Source organism: Gracilinanus agilis, chromosome 3 (genome assembly GCF_016433145.1).
Source record: "Gracilinanus agilis isolate LMUSP501 chromosome 3, AgileGrace, whole genome shotgun sequence".
Lineage (NCBI taxonomy): Eukaryota > Metazoa > Chordata > Mammalia > Didelphimorphia > Didelphidae > Gracilinanus > Gracilinanus agilis.
The window spans coordinates 5,040,244-5,062,577 of record NC_058132.1 but is presented as its reverse complement, the minus strand read 5'-3'; the positions used below and the strand labels follow the sequence as shown (position 1 = coordinate 5,062,577).

Sequence of the window (22,334 nt, the reverse complement as noted above, 5' to 3'; positions counted from 1 at the left end):
GAGTAATTAGACCCCTGTCAGAGTTTTTCGTTATAAAGATTTTTTCCCAATTTGTTGTTTCCCTTCTGATTTTGACTACATTGTTTTTGTTTGTACAAAAGCTTTTTAGTTTAATATGATCAAAACCATTTAATTTATATTTTGTAATTTTCTCTAACTCTTGCTTGTTTTTTTTTTTTAAACCCTTGTACTTCGGTGTATTGTCTCATAGGTGAAAGAGTGGTAAGGGTGGGCAATGGGGGTCAAGTGACTTGCCCAGGGTCACACAGCTGGGAAGTAGCTGAGGCCAGGTTTGAACCTAGGACCTCCTATCTCTAGGCCTGACTCTCACTCCACTGAGCTACCCAGCTGCCCGCTCTTGCTTGGTTTTAAAATCTTTCCTTTCCCAGAGATCTGACAAGTATACTATTCTGTGTTCACTTAACTTATTTATAGTTTCCCTCTTTATATTCAAGTCGTTCACCCATTCTGAATTTATCTTGGTGTAGGGCGTGAGATGTTGATCTAAACCTAATCTCTCCCATATTGTTTTCCAAATTTCCCAGCAGTTTTTGTCAAATAGTGGATTCACATCCCAAAAGTTGGGCTCTTTGGGTTTATCATACACTGCCTTGCTGATGTCACTTATCCCAAGTCTATTCCATTGATCCTCCCTTCTGTCTCTTAGCCAGTACCATGGTTTTTTGATGACTGCTGCTTTATAGTATAGTTTAATATCTGGTACTGCTAGGCCCCCTTCATTCACATTTTTTTTCATTATTTCCCTTGATATTCTTGATCTTTTGTTATTCCAAATGAAATTTGTTATAGTTTTTCCTAACTCAGTAAAGAAGTTTTTTGGTAATTTGATAGGTATGGCACTAAATAGGTAAATTAATTTGGGTAGAATGGTCATTTTTATTATGTTGGTTCATCCTACCCATGAGCAATCAATGTTTTTCCAATTGTTTAGATCTAGTTTTAATTGATTGGAAAGTGTTTTGTAATTGTTTTTGTATAATTGCTGTGTTTGTTTTGGTAGATAGATTGCTAAGAATTTTATATTGTCTTGGTTGATATTAAATGGTGTTTTTCTTTCTACCTTTTGCTGTTGTGATGTGTTGGAAATATATAGAAATGTTGATGATTTATGTGCATTTATTTTGTATCCTGCATCTTTGCTAAAGTTGTTGATTATTTCTACCAGCTTCTTAGTTGATTCTCTAGGATTTTTTAAGTAGACCATCATATCATCTGCAAAGAGTGATAGCTTAGTCTCCTCCTTGCCTATTTTGTTACCTTCAATTTCTTTTTCTTCTCTAATTGCTACTGCTAGTGTTTCTAGTACAATGTTAAACAGTAGAGGTGACAATGGGCATCCTTGTTTCACTCCTGATCTTATTGGGAAGGCTTCTAATTTATCCCCATTGCATATGATGCTTGTTGATGTTTTTAGGTATATACTGTTTATTATTTTTAGGAAAGGTCCTTCTATTCCTGTACTTTTCAGTGTTTTCAATAGGAATGGATGCTGTATTTTGTCAAAGGCTTTTTCAGCATCTATTGACATAATCATGTGATTTTTGTTTGTTAGACTGTTGATATGGTTGATATGGATATGTTGATATCCACAATTATGTGGATGGTTTTCCTAATGTTGAACCATCCTTGCATTTCTGGCATAAATCCCACCTGATCATGGTGGATGATCTTCTTAATTACTTGCTGGAGTCTCTTTCCTAGTATTCTATTTAAGATTTTTGCATCTATGTTCATTAGGGAGATTGGTCTGTAGTTTTCTTTCTCTGTTTTTGATCTCCCTGGCTTTGGAATCAGTACCATATTTGTGTCATAAAAGGAATTTGGTAGGACTCCTTCTTTGCTTATCATATCAAATAATTTGTATAGTATTGGGATTAGTTGCTCTTTCCATTTAGTCCTGGTCTTTTCTGTGCCAATACTTGGAAATCTTCAATTTTGTTGAATGCCCATACTTTTCCCTGGAAGTATATAGTCAGTTTTGATGGGTAGTTGATCTGTGGTTGAAGGCCCAGTTCTCTTGCCTTTCTGAATATCATATTCCAAGCCTTGTGGTCTTTTAGCATGGAGGCTGCCAGAACCTGTGTGATCCTGATTGGTGCTCCTTGATACCTGAATTGTCTCTTTCTTGCTTCTTGTAAGATTTTTTCTTTTACTTGAAAGCTCTTGAATTTGGGTATTATATTCCTGGGCGTTGTCTTTTCAGGGTCTAGTGTCAAGGGTGATCTATGGATCCTTTCAATGTCTATATTGCCCTCTTGTTGTAGAACTTCAGGGCAATTTTGCTGAATAATTTCTTTTAGTATGGAGTCCAAATTTCTATTAATTTCTGCTTTTTCAGGAAGACCAATGATTCTCAAATTGTCTCTTCTAGACCTGTTTTCTTGGTCTGTCACTTTCTTATTGAGATATTTCATGTTTCCTTCTATTTTTTCAGTCTTTTGACTTTGTTTTATTTATTCTTGCTGTCTTGAGAGATCATTAACTTCTAATTGCTCAATTCTATCCTTTAGGGACTGGTTTTCCTTTTCAATCTGGTCATTTCTGGTGTTCAATTTGCTCATCAGTTCATTTGATTTCTGAGCCTCACTTTCCAATTGTGAAATTCTGCCTTTTAAACTGTTATTTTCTTGCCAGATCTCTTCAATCTTTCTCATCATCTCAGATTTGACCTCTTCAATAGCTTGTGACCAGTTTTCATTATTTTGTGAAGGTTTGGATATGATTACTTGTTTGTTCTCCTCTGCTGTTTGCTCTTTTGTCTGGATTGTCTCTGTGTAAAAGTTATTGAGTGTTACAGATTTCTTCTTGATGATCTTTCTCTTCTGGGGTTCCCGATTTTGGCTTGCCATTGTTAGCCCTGTGCCTTCTCAGCTTTATCCTCACACTCAGGGTCTGTCTGTGCTCTCTAGGCTCCTGAGGTCTCAGGTCTCATTGTGCTTGGGGTCAAGCCTCCTGGTGGTCCCCTCGGTCTGCCCCCTGCCCAAGGCTCCTTCAACAGTTTCATGGGGCTGCTTCCACAGCCGTGCTCCCATCTGCACAGGGACCCCACTAGAGGTCCAAGCCTGTGCTCAAGATCCTTGTCCATGCCCAAGTCAATGCTTTCACCTGCACCTGCGCTCAAGGTCTGTGTTCAAAGTCCACGAGCTTTCTTTAGCCTTTTGGGGTCCTAAGCCTTAATGCTCTCGGGAACAAGCCCTGGAGCTGCCAAGGACTTAATTGGTGCCCCAAACCTGCTTTAACTCTTGTGCGCTGGTTTTGGCACTGTACGTGGTGTGGGGGGTGGGGGAGGGGCTTCTTTAACTTGAGTTTTAGTGAGAGCTGTTTCATCCATTTATAGCATGGAAATGCCCCGATTCCATGTATCTTCAATGCTGCATCCTGTTGTGGGGTCCCTTCATTTGTCTGGATTTGTTTTTATGTCTCTTTGAGGAGTCTTGTATGCTTTGGTTAGGAGAGATTAAGCAGCTTCTTTTTACTCTGCCTCCATCTTAACCCAGAACTCCAAATGAAAAAAAAAATGGCAAGCAGTCTTTTAAAGCCCTTTGGGCAGAGTTCCAAATTGCCTTCCAGAATGGTTGGATCCATTCACAACTCCACCAGCAATGCATCAATGTCCCAATTTTGCCACATCCCCTCCAACATTTATTACTTTCCTTTGCTGTCATGTTACCCAATCTGCTAGGTGTTCTTTTGATTTGCATTTCTCTGATTTCAAGTCATTTAGAGCACTTTTTCATTGCTTATTGATAGTTTTGATTTCTTTATCTGGAAATTGCCTATTCATGTCACTTGCACATTTATCAATTGGGAAATGGTTTGATTTTTTGTACAACTAATGTAGCTCCTTATAAATTAGAGAAATTAGGCCTTTGTCAGAGATTTTTGTTATAAAGATTTTTTCCCTCAATTTGTTGCTTCCCTTCTAATTTTGGTTGTGTTGGTTTTGTTCAATGGGAATATGATTGGGGATGTAGGCTCTAAATGATTACCCTAAAACAAATATTAATAATATGGAAAATAGGACTTGATTAGTGACACATGTAAAACCTAGTGAAGTTGCATGTTGGCTACAGGTGATGGTGGAAGGAGGGGAGGAAAAGAACATGAATCATGGAGTCATGGAAAACTATTCTAAATTAATAATTAAATAAATGAATATTTAATTTAAAAAATAAAAGAAATTTCTGAGACAATGTTCACCAGGGATATTGGCTTATATATAGTCCTCATTCCCTCAATCCTCTCTGCCGCCTTTGGTGCTTTTGGCCAGTCTCTCTCTCTTGATACCCTCTTCTCTTTAGATTGTTAGGACACTGGCCTCTCCTGGTTTACCTCCTACCTCTCTGATCTCTGCTTCTCTGTCTTTGCTGCATCCTCCTCCAGATCACACCTTGTAACACTAAGGTTAGGAGGAGTATTATTCAGGTTCCTAATTTTAGTCCTCCTCTGCTCTGCCTCTAGATTTCTTTTATTTATGATCTCCTGAATGAGAAGGGATGAAATCACCATCCCTGCTGACTAGTCTCAGATGGACATCGTCTGTCCTAATGTCTCTGCTGACCTCCAGGCTTGCATCTCAGATTTCCATACTGATAATTCAAACTGCACAACCTTTGGGCATCTGAAACTCAGTGTGTCCAAAATAGAAACTGCTCTCTCTCAATCAGACACGACCTCCACCTTCTCTACTGCATCCTCCTCGTCCCTCAGGCTCAGAACCATAGGAGTCCTCTGACTCCTCACTGGCTCTCATCCCACCCAGCCAATATGGTGCCCACACCTGACAGTTTCACCTTTGCAGCATCTCTCAAATACACCCCCTTCTAGTACAGATTAGCTGAATACTGAACGATGCCAAGAGACAGAGAACCATGACTCAGGCAATTATGAGACAAAAGCAATTTATTGTAAATGGGATCAATAATAAATGATATAAGATAGATTCAGTCTTCTCATAGGATAGGTCACTCTGGGCTGCATCCTGAGTTCCATTGCTTTTTGGAACACATTCTTTCATTTCTGCTGGATTTGGAATAATCTTGTGTTATTCCAATATCCTTTCCCTTGTATCTGCAGGTCTTTCTCCTGATGGCTTGTAGCACTTTTTTTTTTTTTAAACTGTTTGATGTTACCACTACCTATCTAGGAGTTAGTAGCCTCTGGTTTCATCCTGAAGACAATCTTTGGATCTTTCCACTGGAATTTCATTTTCTATGTTCAGAAGTTCTACCCAATTCTTTTTGATTACTTTCATCATTGTGTTATGCAGAGGTGTTCTTCCTGATGACCTATAATGTTTCTTTTCTCTATGTTCATCCTGTCTTTGAGATCAGCATATTTTGCTTTGGAGGTGGCAAGATTTTCTTTGAATGTTCTTTATTTTTTTGTATCCTTCCCTTCTGTGGATTTCCATTGCAAATCTACTGTTCTCTCTTTTGCTTTCTTTGGGAAGGTTTACCTTGGGAGATTCAAGGTTTTCTGTTCTCTTAGCCTCAGGGTTCTCACAGTCTCATAGAGAAAGACAATAAACAAAAGCAGGATGAATTGGACTTGTGCAAGGGAGTGAAGCTGCCCAAATAAAGGACATGGTGGAGAAATCAGTGAGGAAAAAAAGCTAAAACAGTAAATCAGGGCGAGAAATAAGATATTTGAGATTAACTTTTTCCTTAACATGAGGTTTGGAGTTCATTACTTCACCCCATGGTGGTGACAGATAGATGTTGGAAATTAGAGAAGGGAAGAGGTTTGGAATGACATCTGTTGAATTTGAGTCAATTATCAGTCCATAAGAAGACTGACTGCCTTTCTTTGCTGAGAACCCACACAGTGAGTATGATGCAATGAAGAAGAATGACTCAAGAGATCCTAGACAAAAGAAAAGATTCTTAAATTCTTGGAAAAATATAAAAAATAGCAATAAATCCCTCACTTGTTCAGAAGTAAATAAATAGAAAAAAGGAAGTGAAATGCAAAACATTGTAGGCACATTGGCCAAACACATTTGGCATAGAGAAGATTAGAGATATAGATGAGTCTTCCAAATTTTAAGGATATTTTGAGATCTAGCCAATCTCTCCTTCAGATTGTACATCAGTAACACTCTTGACTCTAATTCTTTGAAGTTGCTAGAGTTCTAGCGGTATGTTTCAATCTTTTCTTTCTCATAAGGAAAGTGGCAATAATTTTTCTCATGAATAAGCTCAGGTAAAACACAAATTAATTAAATATTGCTTTCTTATTGGATAAAGGAACTCTCACTTTTCCATCATAATCACTCTAGTTTTTGTATAATGAAATATAATTAAGAAATAAAAGCCATATACAAATGGAAGCAATCATAAAGGAAAAGGTTTTCACTGGAAACAGTCATAGTAAGAATAACCTCAAGACCTTAATGTAATAACAGACAAGAATTCTTACTTGACTGAAAACCAACCCAGATCACTCCGTCAAGTCCACCAGATCAGACTTGATTTTGGTCATGCACAAAACATACTAGAACTTTCCTTTTGCTTTGTTCTCCTTTAAGGCATCCCGTAGAACTCTCTTCCCTCCAGAATATACAGCACTTGAAAGATTCTCACAAACTCTTCACAGATTTTTGTTTAGAACAAGTAACTTATGAGTTCTAGGAAGAAAGAATTTTTACCTCGCTCTCTCCTTCTCCACAGATCCATGTACCTCACAGATAGAACTCAGACTTGCTCCATGATTTCTTAGGGAGATGCATTCTGTGGCGAGAATTTATTAGCTGAGACACAAAAGATTGAACCAAAGTCTTGAAGCCTATTTATTGAGAGAGGGGCCAGTCTCCCAATAAAGCCAAACTCTGGTCAGCAATCAAAGACCCTGAGCCTTGTGAGAGGCCTCCTTATATACCCACAATCTTGTTGGTAAAGATGTGCTTTTTCAGGTTGCTCCCCAAAATCAAAATCAAGTATTCCTAAGCATCAAGTATGCCTAAGCATCAGGTACAGACAGCAAAATTTTAAAAAGATGTGAAATAGACTTTGTTCTAAAAATACATGAGTTTGTTTGAATACCAGTTTCACATAATACAGCATGGGGTGGAGAAAAGTTATACCAGCTGTGTGATTTACTTAAAAAATGATTAGTTTTAGAAAATTTAAGGTCTATGACCACAAAATAAGTAAATTAGGAAAAAGTGGTGATACTAATGTAATCCTGAGGTGGTGAGGGGATTTGACAAGCACAATTCCATAGGCACTCTTTGGTGTTATTCCAATGAGAGCTGTTTTCTAAAAATTCCACTGAGCTCTTAAAGACTATGGTTTCAAGTGTGGGCTCTGACCTTCTCTGTGCTTTGGTTTTCTCCTCTAATAGATGAGAGTCATTAATCCTGATGTGTATTTCAGGCCTATGTGCTATGACTTTTGATGATTTAGGAGGTGGTGACATTGAAGGACGTGGCTGTGGACTTCACCGAGGAGGAGTGGTGCCTCTTGTCCCCTCCCCAGAAGGAGCTGTACAAGGAGGTGATGCTGGAGAATGCCCGGAACCTGCGCTCTGTGGGTAAGGACAAATCTCCCTGGTAAATGTGTTTATAATCCAATAAAATATCTTCATTAATAGTAGATAACATTTCACCCATTTATCAGTTATGAGAAAGGGAAAAATGCTAGTTTTCTGAGTCCAAGAAAACAGGGATCTCCTGCTGCCTAGTTTTCTATAAAGTAACTTGGCATTATGTAATACGAACGTGGAGGTTTCCTTTAGTGCTCCTGAAACTTTCTCTTATCAAGTCTAGGGAGCTTCAGATCAGAAGATCAGAAATTAAATCCATGTTCAAGAATCTCAGACATGGAACTACTCTCAAATATTTTTTGGTCTCACCTTTACCTGAACCTGAATTTTGCCTCCCAAACAAATCTCTGAAAACTGTTCAGGTAGGTTTTCCTTATAACGTCTTCATCTTTAGGATGGGTCAGGTATTTTGGAATATTTTACTCTTTAATCAGCATAAACTTTTAGCTCTGTTATAAGGAATTTCTTAATTTCACTCTGTCTCATTAGGAGCAGAAAGTTCTAGATTAGAAGAAGTTATATAAATTTTACTCTGTCTATTTAAAAGCAGAAGTTTTCTCAATATTACTCCATTTCATTAAGAGGCTGACTAGAAAAGCTGAAGGGAGTGAGTTCTAGGCTCCATCTTCTCTAACTATCTCAGAGAATAGGAGTGCTGTTGGTCTCTGTCCTGAGATCTGACATTTGGCTTTTGGTAGTTGGAGTTGAAAAAAATGGATTTAAGGAGGTTAAGGGAAGCGAAAGCCATAATATTTTATTTTAGGATTAGATAGAGAAATTATATCTTTACTCAGAGAGAGAAGGTTTAGGTAGGCCTGCTCTGTCAGACAAGAAGAAGCTGGAAAGAAAGCAGTTCTATTATAGAGTTTTATTACTCTTACTATAGGGTTTTTAGATTTATAGGCATAAGTTATTATATAAGAACTCTATTCTCCATTTCCTACCTCCATTACCTATCCCTACTTCTCCTTAGAATAAACAGTGTCAGTGGTGTACCAAACTGCTTCTGGCCTTCTATCCCTGCCTAAAAAGTAGTTTTACCCATACAGCATAAGAATAACCATAACAGCTCATAGGTTCTAGGTGCCCCTCATAGAGCAGATTTGTCCTTAGTCTTCCTTCCTATTGCCCTAAACTTCTAGCACAGCTAATAAGAAATAGAAGGAAGGAAATGAGCACTTATAGTGACCTGGTCTTGGCCATTTGCTCTGCCAAGGGTTTTCCTTATATTATGTCACTTCTTCCCACACAATTATCCCCATTTTCAGTTAGGAAATAGAGATTAAATTAAGTGGCTTGTTCAGAGGCACACTCATAGTTATTGTTTGTGGCCAGATTTAAACTGAGACCTTCTTGACTGTAACCTCAGGTCTCTATCCACTGAACTTCTAACTACCTCTCATTTTGTAATAATGGGTAAGTCTAGAATGAGTCCATCCTTCTACAAAGGAAATGCACCAGAACCAAATTTTCTGATTCCAAATTGGTTTCGTGATCTTCTCTCTATTCCTCTCTCCAAAAATAAATGCTGTGGAAACTCTTCTTCAGGAGTCCTTGTAAACATCCTGCTTACATTCCTCTGTCATTGTCAGGAACAATGGACTACCTGAGAATTGTGACCAATGAGGATTTATTGATTCACCCATTAGAAGAGGCAGAAACTCCCCAACTGAAAAGTATGCAAGGTTTATATCAGTTTTGTGGAGTGCGGTGCTGTTGGGTGATAAGACAAGAGCTGATACCTCAAGGTCCCTTTGTCTGGGTCTTCAGATTGATCCAGAACAATAACCCTTTTACCCAGCTTGTGTTTAGGAGTTTCTGCAAGAGTGGAACCCAGCAGGGTGGGGAATAGGTAGAGGATTGGGCTGTTGCTCATTACAGGTGCCACAGCAGGAAACATGGCACATCCTATCCTGAGGTCCTTACACTACAAATGCTATGGGGTGAAGGCAGACTCCTGTGTTAACCCAATGGAGGGATTCTCTAAATGGAGTGACTGGATTGATGTGCCCTTCCCTAAAGATAAGTTTCTCTCCATCCTCCTCCCTAATTGATTCCCCATGCCCAGGGCTTGCAGTTTCCAGAGAAGATGTGATCTCTTATTTCGAGCAAAGGGAAGCCCCGTGGATGCTAGAGCAAGAAGACCTGAGAAACTGCTCTCCAGGTGAGTGAGGCATGTGAAAGTGAATCCAACTCCCTATTCTATCAATCAGCATGAAAAAGTTAAGTACCCCTACTTAGTACCTTACCAGTCACTAAGTATGAGAGTTCACAAGTCACTTGCTGGAGTGGGGGACAACTCCAAAGGCACTGCCCACCCCTCCCCACCCCCAGTGCTAGGCAAATTAAAAAGACTGTTATTGGTTCCCGTAAAGGGTGAAGGGACATGAAGGGATGCAGCAAAAGGACTATAAAAAGTCCTGAACTTCCTGTCCAGTAGACTTCTCCTTTGGAGTTCTTTGGAGTCTCTGCTGCTTGGATCTTCTCCTTTTAACTTCTCTGGAGGATGGTTCCTTGGGGTTTTTCGACTTTGACTTGGAGCTTTGGGCCTTTGGCCTGGAGTTTTGGGCATTGGGGCTTTGGAGCTGCTTGGAATTGGGGACTGTCTTGTTGGGTTCACTGCTGCCTTGGTGAGCTTAGTTGAGGAGGGTTTTTCTGCATTGGGACCTTGGCTGGATCCTGCCAGGCTTGCTGGTGAGTGACCAGGATTCCCACATGGGGATTGGAACTCTGTCAGGGAACGAGCTTCATTTCATTGGGTCTGCATTTAGGGTGGGTCAGACAGTCTCCTTACCTCTTTCCCTCCCCACATTTCCCTCTTTTTACTAATATTCCAATTAATCAAAGTTGCAAAAACCTGCTAATTGTTTTCCTATCTTAAGGGATAATAATTGGCAACCACTTTTTAGGATTCCCTTTTTATAATTATTTTATTTAGTCAAAATCCAAATGTAATCATTATAGGAAGAAGAGGTGTGTGAGAGCTGTGGTTACCAGAGTTCTGTATGCCGTAGTGAAGCAAAGGCTAGATCTGAGGGCATGAAGACCTGACTTGGAATTCTTTTTCAGATATTTTAGCAGTGGCTTCCTGGGCAAGTCACTGAATCCCTGAGCCTGAATTTGGTATCAGTAAGATGAAGGAGTTGGACTTCATGTCCTTTGAGCTCCCTTCAGGGGATCTGTCTGTGAACTCATAAGAAGTCATTGTTTAGGATGGAAGAACATGAGGCTCTCCTGAAACTGCAGAAGGGGGTTCAGTTAGCCAATAGGAGCTCCTTATTAGCAGGAAACGTGTATTAGTGCTTGCTAAGTGCCAGGTCCTATATTCGGTTATAAGGGACAGAAAAATATGCCGTGGATACCCTGTTCTCAGGGAGCTCACCATCTGCTGGAGCAAACAATGTGCCAACAATTCTGTAGAAACCCTCCTGATACTAATCCATTGCAGAGAATAAAGAGAGGAAAGGCACAAAAGTGAAGGAGCACGAAAGAAGTCTTAGCTGTGGAGTGTCAGGAACTCTAGTTTGAGGATATTAGGCAAAAAGTATGATAGAAGAAACAAGGGAAATGCATTGGCAAAACTAACAGCAAATAGCCATCTCTAGCAGGTTAGCCCTATAACTGTGGACAGATATTGGACAATATCTCATTGGGATAAATAGATCAAGTGAGAGTTTTTGGAGCATTAGGCAGAAATGGCTTTATTGGTTCTCATAGAAAAAGCATCATTATTTCATTAGTTTAGGAAATACAGAAAATGAAAGAAAAATAGAGTTACTGGAAGAAGGAATAGACTGGGTTTAGATGAGGGAGTTGAATGGGATTTTTTGCACCTGTAAAAAGATTTTCTTTAGCTTGGAGACAGAATGACCTTTTTTTCTGATACTGAGGACAAGGAGGAAAAGGAGGTCTCTGAGCTCTGTAAGATCCAGAGAAGAAGAGAGCTCTTTATCAATATCCAGTTTTTTAAAAGTGAAAAATGCTACCAACCTCTCCAATGAGAAGGTGTGGGCAGGGGGTGAGAGTAAGCCATAAAGGACATTTGGAAACCAAGGGAAGTATTTAGGAAAGATGTGGTGAATGGCAAAGGGAAACAATTAAGGAGATATCAAAGAATTGCCTTAGGGTAATGAGGGCTCAGCTGAGATTAGGGAGCCTAAATTTATAGTGGACCCAGGGAGCTGTTTCATGTTTTCATTCTCTCCATTCAACAGCACATAGTAGGATTGAAGACTGTGCATAAATCGCCTGTCTCAGGCTCTTTCCTGATCTCTGGGGCTCAATCTTTGTCCTGTTTTGGGAGAATCCGATGACTGTGTCCCCTCAATTTAGGGAGATGGCAGCCTAGAAAGAAGCTTCTGTGATCTTCGAGATTGGGTTTGCTTTCGTTCCAACAGAATTACTGTTGACAACTGAGAAATAAGGGCAAGAAAGAGACAGAAACAGGGCTGAGGCCAGAGCATGCATTTGCTTTCCAGGAGAGAGACCAGAATGCAAGGATGCTGAGAGAGCCTGGGCCTGACATAAGCCATGGGACCAGTCAGTAAACATGGTTTAAATGTACAATATATTCTAGGAAAACCCCCTGCAAACAAAAAGGAAGGACAAAACCAGCTCACAATCTAGGATCCCAACATGGAGGTGGCTTAAAAACAAGCAACAGATCCTGAATGTCACTCTGAGATGATCCAGAGAGAAAAGAGTGTTGAGGAATGGAAATGCATTTAATTCATCAGGGAAATAAGAAAATAAAGGAATGAAGACATTTAAGAAGAAAAGAAGGAAATATCAAATTAAAAAGATAAAATAAAAGCCTATATTAGAATAGGGCACCTACTATGTGTCACACACTTTATAAATATTATTTCATTCTCATAGGAGCCCCAGGAGTTACTTGATATTATTATGTCTGTGTTATAGTTGAGGAGACTGAGACAGACAGAGCTCCTGTGAATTGCTTAGTATTAAACATCCTAGCAAGAGTCTAAGGTAGAATTAGAATGGGCCACTTCCTGTATTGTGATTTTTAAGAAGAATGTCATGAAAACACCAGTATCTCTATAAGGTGGGAAATAGGAAGATAATTGTATGGGCTTTCTTGCTGAGGGATGAAAATTCTTTTTTTGGTTTGAGTTCTCTAACCAGCCAACAATATGACTTGCTACTTACCATGGGAAAGATTTGTTTTTCCATTGACTCATGAAAAACATAGATTGCTTTGTTTTGTTTTATTTTTAAGCACTTTTTCTACAAAATCACCTTCATAAGGATATAATTTCATTCTTTCTCCCAATGGCAAATTGGTTACATTTCACTGAAATTGCTAAATGACTAACTTGTGTTGCAGAGCAAGGCCTTTAAGGAGCTTCCAGATAGAAGAACTTAAGTGGAGAATAAGTTCAGATCAGAAAACATGCACAGCATTGCAGTGAGTGGCCAGTGAAGGACTTTTTTTTCAACTCTTACCTTTTGTCTTGGAGCCAATACTATGTATTGCCTCCAAGGCAGAAGACTGGTAAGGGTAGGCCATGACCTCCCATCTCTAGGCCTGGCTCTCAATTCACTGAGCCACCCAGCTGTCCCCACTGAAGGACGTTTTTGGAAAAGCTTGTGGTCAATGAGGGTTTGATAACAGCCTCTCCTCTGCGTGTCTAATGACCCAGGGGTGCAAAGAGTCTGTTATCTGAGCTGCAAGAATAATGTAAACTCAATTAATGACTTGATCTCATGATTATAAACTCGAAGACATGCAATTAGAGGGTTAACCAGGAATGGGGCAACTCCTCACTTGGAGAGACAACCAGTAGGAGTCTGTGCTTGCCTTTGTGCATGAATGGCCAACCTTCCTGGAAGTTTGGAAATAATTGTCTATCAAGTTGAGAAATTAAAAGAATGTATTACACTGAGTAAGAAGTAGTCAGAGTTTGAGGTTGTCATTGAGTGTACCCCAAAGGCATCATATTCCTGGTTAGGATCATTTGGAGTCACTGCAGGAAAAAAAATTTTTTTTTGGAATACTTGTTACCCAAGAGGGAAAATATTGTTCTAAGAAAATCGGGCCATTAATTCTTAAACTGCCTGTAACTAGTTTTTAGCCCAAGTCTTTGGAGCATTATCTTAAATCTACAAAGGGCTTATGAACCACTAAATGGGAATGGCACAAAAGGACTAATAATGAAGCATGCATCCTATTTCCTTACAAAGGGATGATGGACTCAAGTTAATACATGAGGTATATTTTGAAACATGAAAAATGCCATGTCTTTATTTAAATTATATTGAGGAGAAGGATTTTGTTGCAGGGAAAAGAGGCACTCCAAGAAAGCAAAGGCTACTCTCAAGAAGTAGGGAACAGAACAAAATCTTTCATGCCTTGTTTAAATGCCAAAAACAGTGTTCATTTTATTTATTTCATCTCAGAACCTGTAATGAAAAAAATATGTTCAAACCATTCATGAAGGAAATTTTATAATGCTTAAGGATGACCTATATCATGAAATAATAGGAATATTTAGTATATATACCCACTGTAGTATGATACCTATGAGGATAGGATTAAATGAATAAGCAATGAAAATGAAAGGGAAAAGGAAAAATTGAAAGTGAATTGTTTGCTACTATGGAGAGAGCATGCTCAGGCAGAAAATTTGTTCTGAGCTGCTATGATTTGTGTCAAGTCACTCAGCCAGCCATTCTGAAGTCATGGTCTGAGATAGGAATGTAATAATGCCAGCCTTGCCAAAATCCCAAAGAGCCAATGTGATGCTTTGGGAGGCTCTTTGTTCATTAAATTGCTCTTTAGATTTGAGGTAATGGCATGTTCAAGTGATGGATTGTACCCATTTAAGTTGGAAGACTTCTTACTCAAAGAAATAGGATATAAAGCAGTTTATGTTCTGACAGTGGAATAAAGGAGATATACATGTCTATATATACCTATTTATGCATGTTATACTTGTTTGTTTCTTTTAGGAGAAATCAGACCAGAACAGAAGGCAACTCCAACAGAAGTGAGCCTCTCTGTGAAAGAAATGGACCTACAAAGATCCATGAGTGATGGTACCAGAAGCTTAGCTTGGAGAGAACATGGTGTTGAATCTCAAAATTCATCTCATATTGAACATCAAAGAATGCTCACTGAGGAAAACTCTAGTGAACATAATCAGTGCGGAAAGACGTTTATGCACAGGGCCAGTCTTGTACAACAGAGAATGCACGCTGGGGAGAAACCTTATGAATGCAATCAGTGTGGAAAGACATTCAATCAGAGCTCTAGTCTTACTGTACATCAGAGAATTCACACTGGGGAGAAAACTTACGAATGCAATCACTGTGGAAAGACATTCACTCGGAGCTCCAGTCGTGCTGTACATCAGAGAATCCACACTGGGGAGAAACCTTTTGAATGCAATCAGTGTGGAAAGACATTCACTTGGAACTCCAATCTTGCTGTACATCAGAGAATCCACACTGGGGAGAAACCTTATGAATGCAATCAGTGTGGAAAGAAATTCAGTCAGAGCTCCGGTCTTGCTGTACATCAGAGAATCCACACTGGGGAGAAACCTTATGAATGCAATCAGTGTGGAAAGACATTCAGGGTGAGCTCTGGCCTTGCTATACATCAGAGAATCCACACTGGGGAGAAACCTTATAAATGCAATCAGTGTGGAAAGACATTCAGGGTGAGCTCTGGCCTTGCTATACATCAGAGAATCCACACTGGGGAGAAACCTTATTGAATGCAAGTGTTAAGAGAATTTTTGTTGATTTCTCCATTTTCAAATTTAAGAGGCAAAGGAAGAGTAAGATTTCTCAGTAAGAGATCCCCTGCTGTGCATTTTGTCATTTGGTGACAGAACTTTGTGCCCAAGTAAGGTTGGTATGTTGCAGGCAGTTGGAAAGGGCTTTTTGTCTCTGGGTACCCTGAGAAGAGGAGTGTGTGCCTTGCTCTCTCTGGAACTGGGAGTTTCTATCTGATGGTTAGATACAGAGAAATGGATTTAGGGCCTGAACAGCTTTATTGGTTACTGATCAACTTTAGTAGATAGTGGGCATATTATTAGATAGAGAGTAGGACACTAGGCTGGGCCTTGGTCTGGCAGAAGATACTGCCCTCAAAGACAGATATATTTAGGGTTTTTCTTTTACAAAATGTTAGTTAGGATTGGCATCTTAAGTATAGTTATTAGCTGTTATCAGATTTCTCTCACTTTCCTCCTTTCTATTTCCTATCTATACTTTCCTGATAATAAACCAAGCATTTTGTGTTTAAGAAACCTCTCTCCTGACTTTTGTTCACACTCCTGCTCCCCTAATTTTAATCCCTCACAAAAACAATGTGGAAAGTCATTCAAAGTGAGATCTGATCTTGCTTTACATCAGAGAATCCACACTGGGGAGAAACTTTATGGATGCAGTGTGAAATACATTCAACCAGAGCTCTAGTCTTGCTGCACATCAGAGAATCCACTGGGAAGAGAACTTAAGTCAATCAATGTGGAAAAACAATCACAATAAGTTCCAGTGTTGCTTATCATCAGAGAATCCACACTGGTGTGGAGAGAATTTATCATACCAATACAAAAACTCCAAGCTACTTAGGTTCATTGAGAGGAGGCAAACTCCCATTAACTATGGGATCTTACAGTAAGGTGTGGTGGGCTTGTGGTAAGAAACTACATTTTGAAGTGGTCCTAAGCCCTGGGAGACTTCATCTCCCAGGATTTTCTACTGCACCTACCTCTGCCACATCCCACTTCCTTTGTGGAAGGTGTTAGAGGGAGAATAAAAGGGCAGAGAAGCATGGGTTTTGGCACCATTTTCCCCGAACCTAGGGGGAGAGCTTTGGTCCCTGCTAGCTGCTGGAGATCAAAGTTTCCCTGACTTTCCTAAGCCTTTCTTTTCCTAAAACCTAAATAAATCTACCTAACTATCCCTGGAGTGTGGCTTGATTTAATTTAACTCCCTAGCCTACCTATAAGAAAATCCAGGTCACTTTCCCTGCCCATGCAGGTGGGGGACCCCAGGCTAAGCTTCCTTTTCTTCTTTTCCCTATCCTCTCCTTTTTTTCCAAAATTACATAGTCCATATGGAATGATATTCAGTGAGAGCTCTAGTCTTGCTATTGTATAATTAGAATTTTGCTCCTCATAACTCTCTTTCCCATCTTCCCATGTTCCTTCTCACATGTGCTAAGGTAGGGAGGATATATTTTTGTGTAGCTCCTCTCTCTTGCTCTTTTCTGGGAACACAGTTTGTGGAGGTGGGGTGAGTGCTAGTCAGGAGAATTTCACTCACCGGACTTTTACTCAGTGTTATTTTTGTTCTTCTACTTCAAGTGATTATTAATAAACTTAAACAATATTATATATGGAGTTATAATCTAACACTATACATCAGAGAATCCACATGAATGAGAAACCTTATATAATCAGTTAAAAGACATTCATAGTGTGCTCCAGTCTTGTACATCAGAGAATCCACACTGGGGAGAAGCCTTATAAATGCTAACAATGTGGAAAGACATTCACATGGAGCTGCAGTCTTGCTCTCTATCAGAAAATGCATAGACTTTCACACAGAGCTCTCACCTTGCTCAAAATAAGAAAATTCACTCTAGTATGTCATAAGCTGTACTGAGATTAGTTCCAAATGTCTATATGACTGAGACCTAAAGTGTGATGCCATAAGCACATTAAAGTGGAAGGATAGAATAGTTTTAATTTTCAGATCAATCTATTGATAAGAGAAGAATTTATCAGGAAAAGAATAGATAACATGAGGAGATGTTATAAAAAAAAAATCAATGTTTTTCCAGTTGTTTAGATCTAGTTTTAATTGTGTGGATAGCATTTCCTAGTTGTGTTCATATAATTCCTGTGTTTGTCTTCACAGATAGATTCCTAACTATTTTATATTGTCTAGTGTTATTGTATTTTTTTATTTCTTTAATTTTAATTTTCATTATTGATAGTTTGACTAGAGTTATCATTTGGTGTCTACATCCCCATAAGGCCATGTGTTCAAGCAGTTGTTTTTCTTCTGTGTTTCCCCTCTGACAGTTCTTCCTCTGAATGTGGCTAGTTTTCTTTCTCATAAGTCTGTCTAGGGTGATTTTAAATGGAATTTCTCTCTCTAACTTTTGCTGCTGAGATGTGTTGGAAATATATATATATATAGAGAGAGAAATGCTGATTATTTATGTTCATTTATTTTGAATCCTGCAACTTTGCTAAAGTTGCTGATTATTTCCATATCGGTGAGCACAGAATAGTATAGTTGTCTGATCTCTGGGAAAAGAAAGCTTTTAAACCCAAGTAAGAGTTAGAAAAAATTACAAAATGTTTTAAAATAAATAATTTTGATTACATTAAACTAAAAAGGTTTTGTAGAAACAAAACCAATACTAGCAAAATTAGGAGGGAAGCAACAAATTGGGGAAAAATCTGTATAATAAAAAACTTTGACAAAGGTCTAATTATTCAAATATATGAGGAGCTAAATCAATTATGCAAAAACTCAAGCCATTTACCAATTGATAAACTGGTCATGAATAGGCAATTTTCAGATAAAGAAATCAAAACTGTCAACAAACACATGAAAAAGTGTTCTAAATATCTTACAGAGAAATGCAAAATAAAACAACTCTGAGGTACCACCTCACACCTAGCAGATTAGCTAACATGACAGCAAAGGAAAGTGGTGAATGTTGGAAGGGGTGTGACAAAATTGGGACATTAATTCATTGCTGATGGAGTTGTGAACTGATCCAACCATTCTGGATGTCAATTTGGAACTATGCCCAAAGGGCTTTAAAAGACTATCTACCTTTTGATTCAGCCACAGCACTGCTTGGTTTATACCCAAAAGAGATAATAAGAAAAAGACTTGTACAAAAATATTTATAGCTGTACTCTTTGTGGTGGCAAAAAATTGGAAAATGAGGGAATGTCCTTCGATTGGGGAATGGCTGAACAAATTATGGTGTCTATTGGTGATGGAATATTATTGTGCTCAAACGAATAATGAAATGGAGGAATTCCATGTGAACTGGAATGGCTTCCAGGAATTGATGCAGAGTTAAAGGAGCAGATCAAGGAGAATATTGCCCAGAGGTGACTAATATGTTCTTCTAATCTTTCCACTGATTAGTCTATTTGTCAGTGAGTTCGTGCCCCTACCCTTTTCTATTTCCTTTTCTATATTGTTTTCTTCCATTCAATTGTGAGCTCTTTGAGGACAGGAACACTATTTCTTTTTCTAATTTGTATTCTTAGCATTTAGTACAATGGCTGCCCAGCACACAGTTGCTCCAGAATCAGATCATCAGAAAGGGCCTGGTGCTGAAGGCTGAGGTTCTTGATTATGCTGCATCCACTCCTTGTCTCCAGGAAACTTCCAAGAGAGAAAGGCTGTCTCATTGTCTCAAGCACCCTCTTTTTTCTATGTTCCATTTCAGAAAGAAGGTATATATATACACCAGGCATTACTTATGCTCCTTCAGGCCTATTTTATAATCACAAGAACTAGTTCCCTTCTTGAAATGGAGTGGCAACCTAGGACTATGGACCAATCACTCAGATTGTACATGTTGGCAGCATTCATTTAAGGAATGACTTTTTACCTGACTCCATGTCCTTCCCAGAGGTGACTAATATGTTCTTCTAAACTTTCCACTGTTAGTCTGTCAGTGAGTTGTACAGGAAAAGGCTCAAGTCACTTTACTTTGAGCTTCTTTCTTCTCATTTTAATAATGCCTGACATTGAAAGGACCGCTGCTTTTTGGAGTAGCCCATTGTCATTTTGATAGAAGGCCTAGGAAGGACCAGATGAAGGTCTCATTGGGTTGGGGAATTCCTTTTTCTTATTTCTCTTCTTCCTCATTAAAAGCTTAGCAGAGCTAAGAAGATTATGTTACAGGTTGGCTTAGGTCACCCCTGTGGAGCCTTTGAAGATTCTCCTCCCCAGATTCCCTTCAGTTGAAGGTCTGCCTTGACCTCCTGCCAACCTATCTTTCCAGCCCTGTTTCATACCAATAACAATCATACCAGTTTGCTCACTCTTCCACAAAGAATAAGTTAGATTCTCTAACCCCTTGTCAGTTCCCAGACAATCACTATCCCTCTCAACAGAATGTTCCCCTCAGAGTTGTTTCCACTGTAGCTCTAAGTGTCCAAGGGCTCACTTCCTGTCTCCCTTCTCAACCCACCTCATGGGTGTGCCAAATGACATAAATAAAAAGGGAGGTAGGGGACTACTGGGGAGAGTGTGAACAACAGCCAGACAATAACAAACACAAGGGGATCACACCCACTCCCACGAGGGTAAGACTGAACTTGGTGAATGAGTAACGACAGAAAACACAGAACTGGGTAAATGGCAGTTGGGGCTAACTGCCCTTCTAACTAACCAGGGAAATCCAATTACTTTATTGTGGGTCCTTTGGGTTGTAGAGGAACAACAATAAGAAGTGGAGGAAAACAGTACAATGAATTAAGGCAAAAGGGAAATGTTTTGGTTTTTTTTAATTATTAAAAAATCTTTTTTTGTGATTTAAATATTTTATTTTTTTAGAAAAATTTTCCATGGTTACATGATTCATGTTTTTACTTTCCCCTTCACACTCCCCTTCAACCCACCCCAAAGTCAACAGCCATTTCCACTGGTTTTAACATGTGTCACCAATCAAGACTTATTTACATATCATTGATAGTCCCATTGGTGTGGTCATTTCGAGTCTACATCCCCAACCATGTCTGCATGAACTCATGTGTTCAAGCTGTTGTTTTTCTTCTGTGTTTCCACTCCTGTAGTTCTTCCTCTGAATGTGGGTAGTGTTCTTTTTCATAAATCCCTCAGAATTGTCCTGGATCATTGCATGGCTCCTGGTAGAAAAGTCCATTATATTCTATTGTGCCACACACAGTGTGTCTGTCTCCATGTACAACGTTCTTCTGGCTCTGCTCCTTTCACTCTGCGTCAGTTCCTGGAGGTCTTTCCAGTTCACATGGAATTCCTCGAGTTTATTATTCCTTTGAGCACAATAGTATTCCATCACCAGCATATACCACAATTTGTTTAACCATTCCCCAATTGAAGGGTATACCCTGGTTTTCCAGGTTTTTTTGCCACCACAAAGAGTGCGGCTATAAATATTTTTGTACAAGTCTTTTCATCTATGATCTCTAGGGTACAAACCCAACAATGCTATGGCTGGATCAAAGGGCAGGCATTCTTTTAGCCCTCTTTGGGCATAATTCCAAATCGCCATCCAGAATGGTTGGATCAGTTCACAACTCCACCAGCAGTGTATTAATGTCCCAATTTTGCCACATCCCCTCCAACATTCATTATTCTCCCCTGCTATCATTTTAGCCAATCTGCTAGGTGTGAGGTGGTACCTCAGAGTTGTTTTGATTTGCATTTCTCTAATTATTAGAGATTTAGAACATTTTCTCATGTGCTTATGGATACTTTTGATTTCTTTATTGGAAAATTGCCTATTCATTTTCCTTGCCCATTTATCAAATGGGGAATGGCTTGATTTTTTTTTTATACAATTGATTTAACTCCTTGTATATTTGAGTAATTAGACCCGTCAGTTTTTTGTTATAAAGATTTCTTCCCAATTTGTTGTTTCCCTTCTGATTTTGGTTGAACTGTTTTTGTTTGCACAAAAACTTTTTAATTTAATATAATCAAAATTATTTATTTTACATTTTGTCATGTTTTCTACCTCTTGCTTGGTTTTAAAATCTTTCCTTTCCCAGAGATCTGACAGGTATACTATTCTGTGTTCACTTATTTATAGTTTCCCTCTTTATATTCAAGTCATTCACCCATTCTGAATTTATCTTGGTGTAGGGTGTGAGATGTTGAGCTAAACCTAATCTCTCCCATATTGTTTTCCAATTTTCCCAGCAGTTTTTGTCAAATAGCGGATTTTTGTCCCAAAAGCTGGGCTCTTTGGGTTGATCATACACTGTCTTGCTGACGTCACTTACCCCGAGTCTATTCCACTGATCCTCCCTTCTGTCTCTTAGCCAGTACATACCGTTTTGATGGCCGCTGCTTTATAGTATAGTTTAATATCTGGATCTGCTTCTGTCTCTTGTCTCTGTCTGTATCTTTCTCTGCTTCTCTCCTTCCCTAACAGGCTTTCCAGCGGTGACAGGGTCAGCTGGGTGCCAGAGCGGGAGGGGGCGGGGTTCCCTTTTTCTCGGATCTTCTCCATTTATTTCCTCCACTTTGCCTGCCTGAAGGGGGGAGGGGGGAGCCGGAGTGCGGACTCATCCCACGCGCGGGGGCGGGGCGGCAGGCAGTGCAGGCTGAGGCTGCAGCATTTCCCTCCCTGACCATGTCAGAAACCTGGGCACGTCCTAGAGGGCTGCAGACAGGCTCAGGCCGGGGATTCCCTTCCTCGTTCAGGTTCCGGAGCAGCCCCTCTGACTGCTCGCAGGCAAGAGAGGGGGGACGCAAAGGGCGGAGCCGTCCAGCCCACCAACCAGCGGCCGCGCAGAGGCCTCTGGGAAGCAGGAAGTCGGGAGCGCGCGGTCCTTAGCTCCTCCCTCCCATCCCCAGATCTGGGCTGCCGCGGACCTGCGGCTCCCTCAGCTCAGAGAATGGCTCATTAGTTGGGGATTTCGTGGATCCGGGAAGGCGGGGAAAGGAGCGCCGGTCAGAGGAGAGGCCCAAAGTGGGGAGGACCCGGAGGTAGAGGGCGCAGCTCGCGGCGGAAGGAAGGAGGGAGGGAGCCGCGGAGGGCA

General features: G+C 39.8%; 1 protein-coding gene across 1 annotated transcript in view; it reads left to right on the top strand.

Moving 5' to 3' along the window:
• LOC123239471 (zinc finger protein 658B-like) overlaps positions 1-22,334 on the top strand; it is a 120,903-nt gene that overhangs the window by 44,422 nt on the left and 54,147 nt on the right. The window contains exons 6-8 of the mRNA XM_044666748.1: positions 3,144-3,156; positions 14,762-15,251; positions 16,823-16,825. Coding sequence (XP_044522683.1) covers positions 3,144-3,156; positions 14,762-15,251; positions 16,823-16,825 — 506 coding nt within the window. The remainder of the gene's footprint in view (positions 1-3,143; positions 3,157-14,761; positions 15,252-16,822; positions 16,826-22,334) is intronic.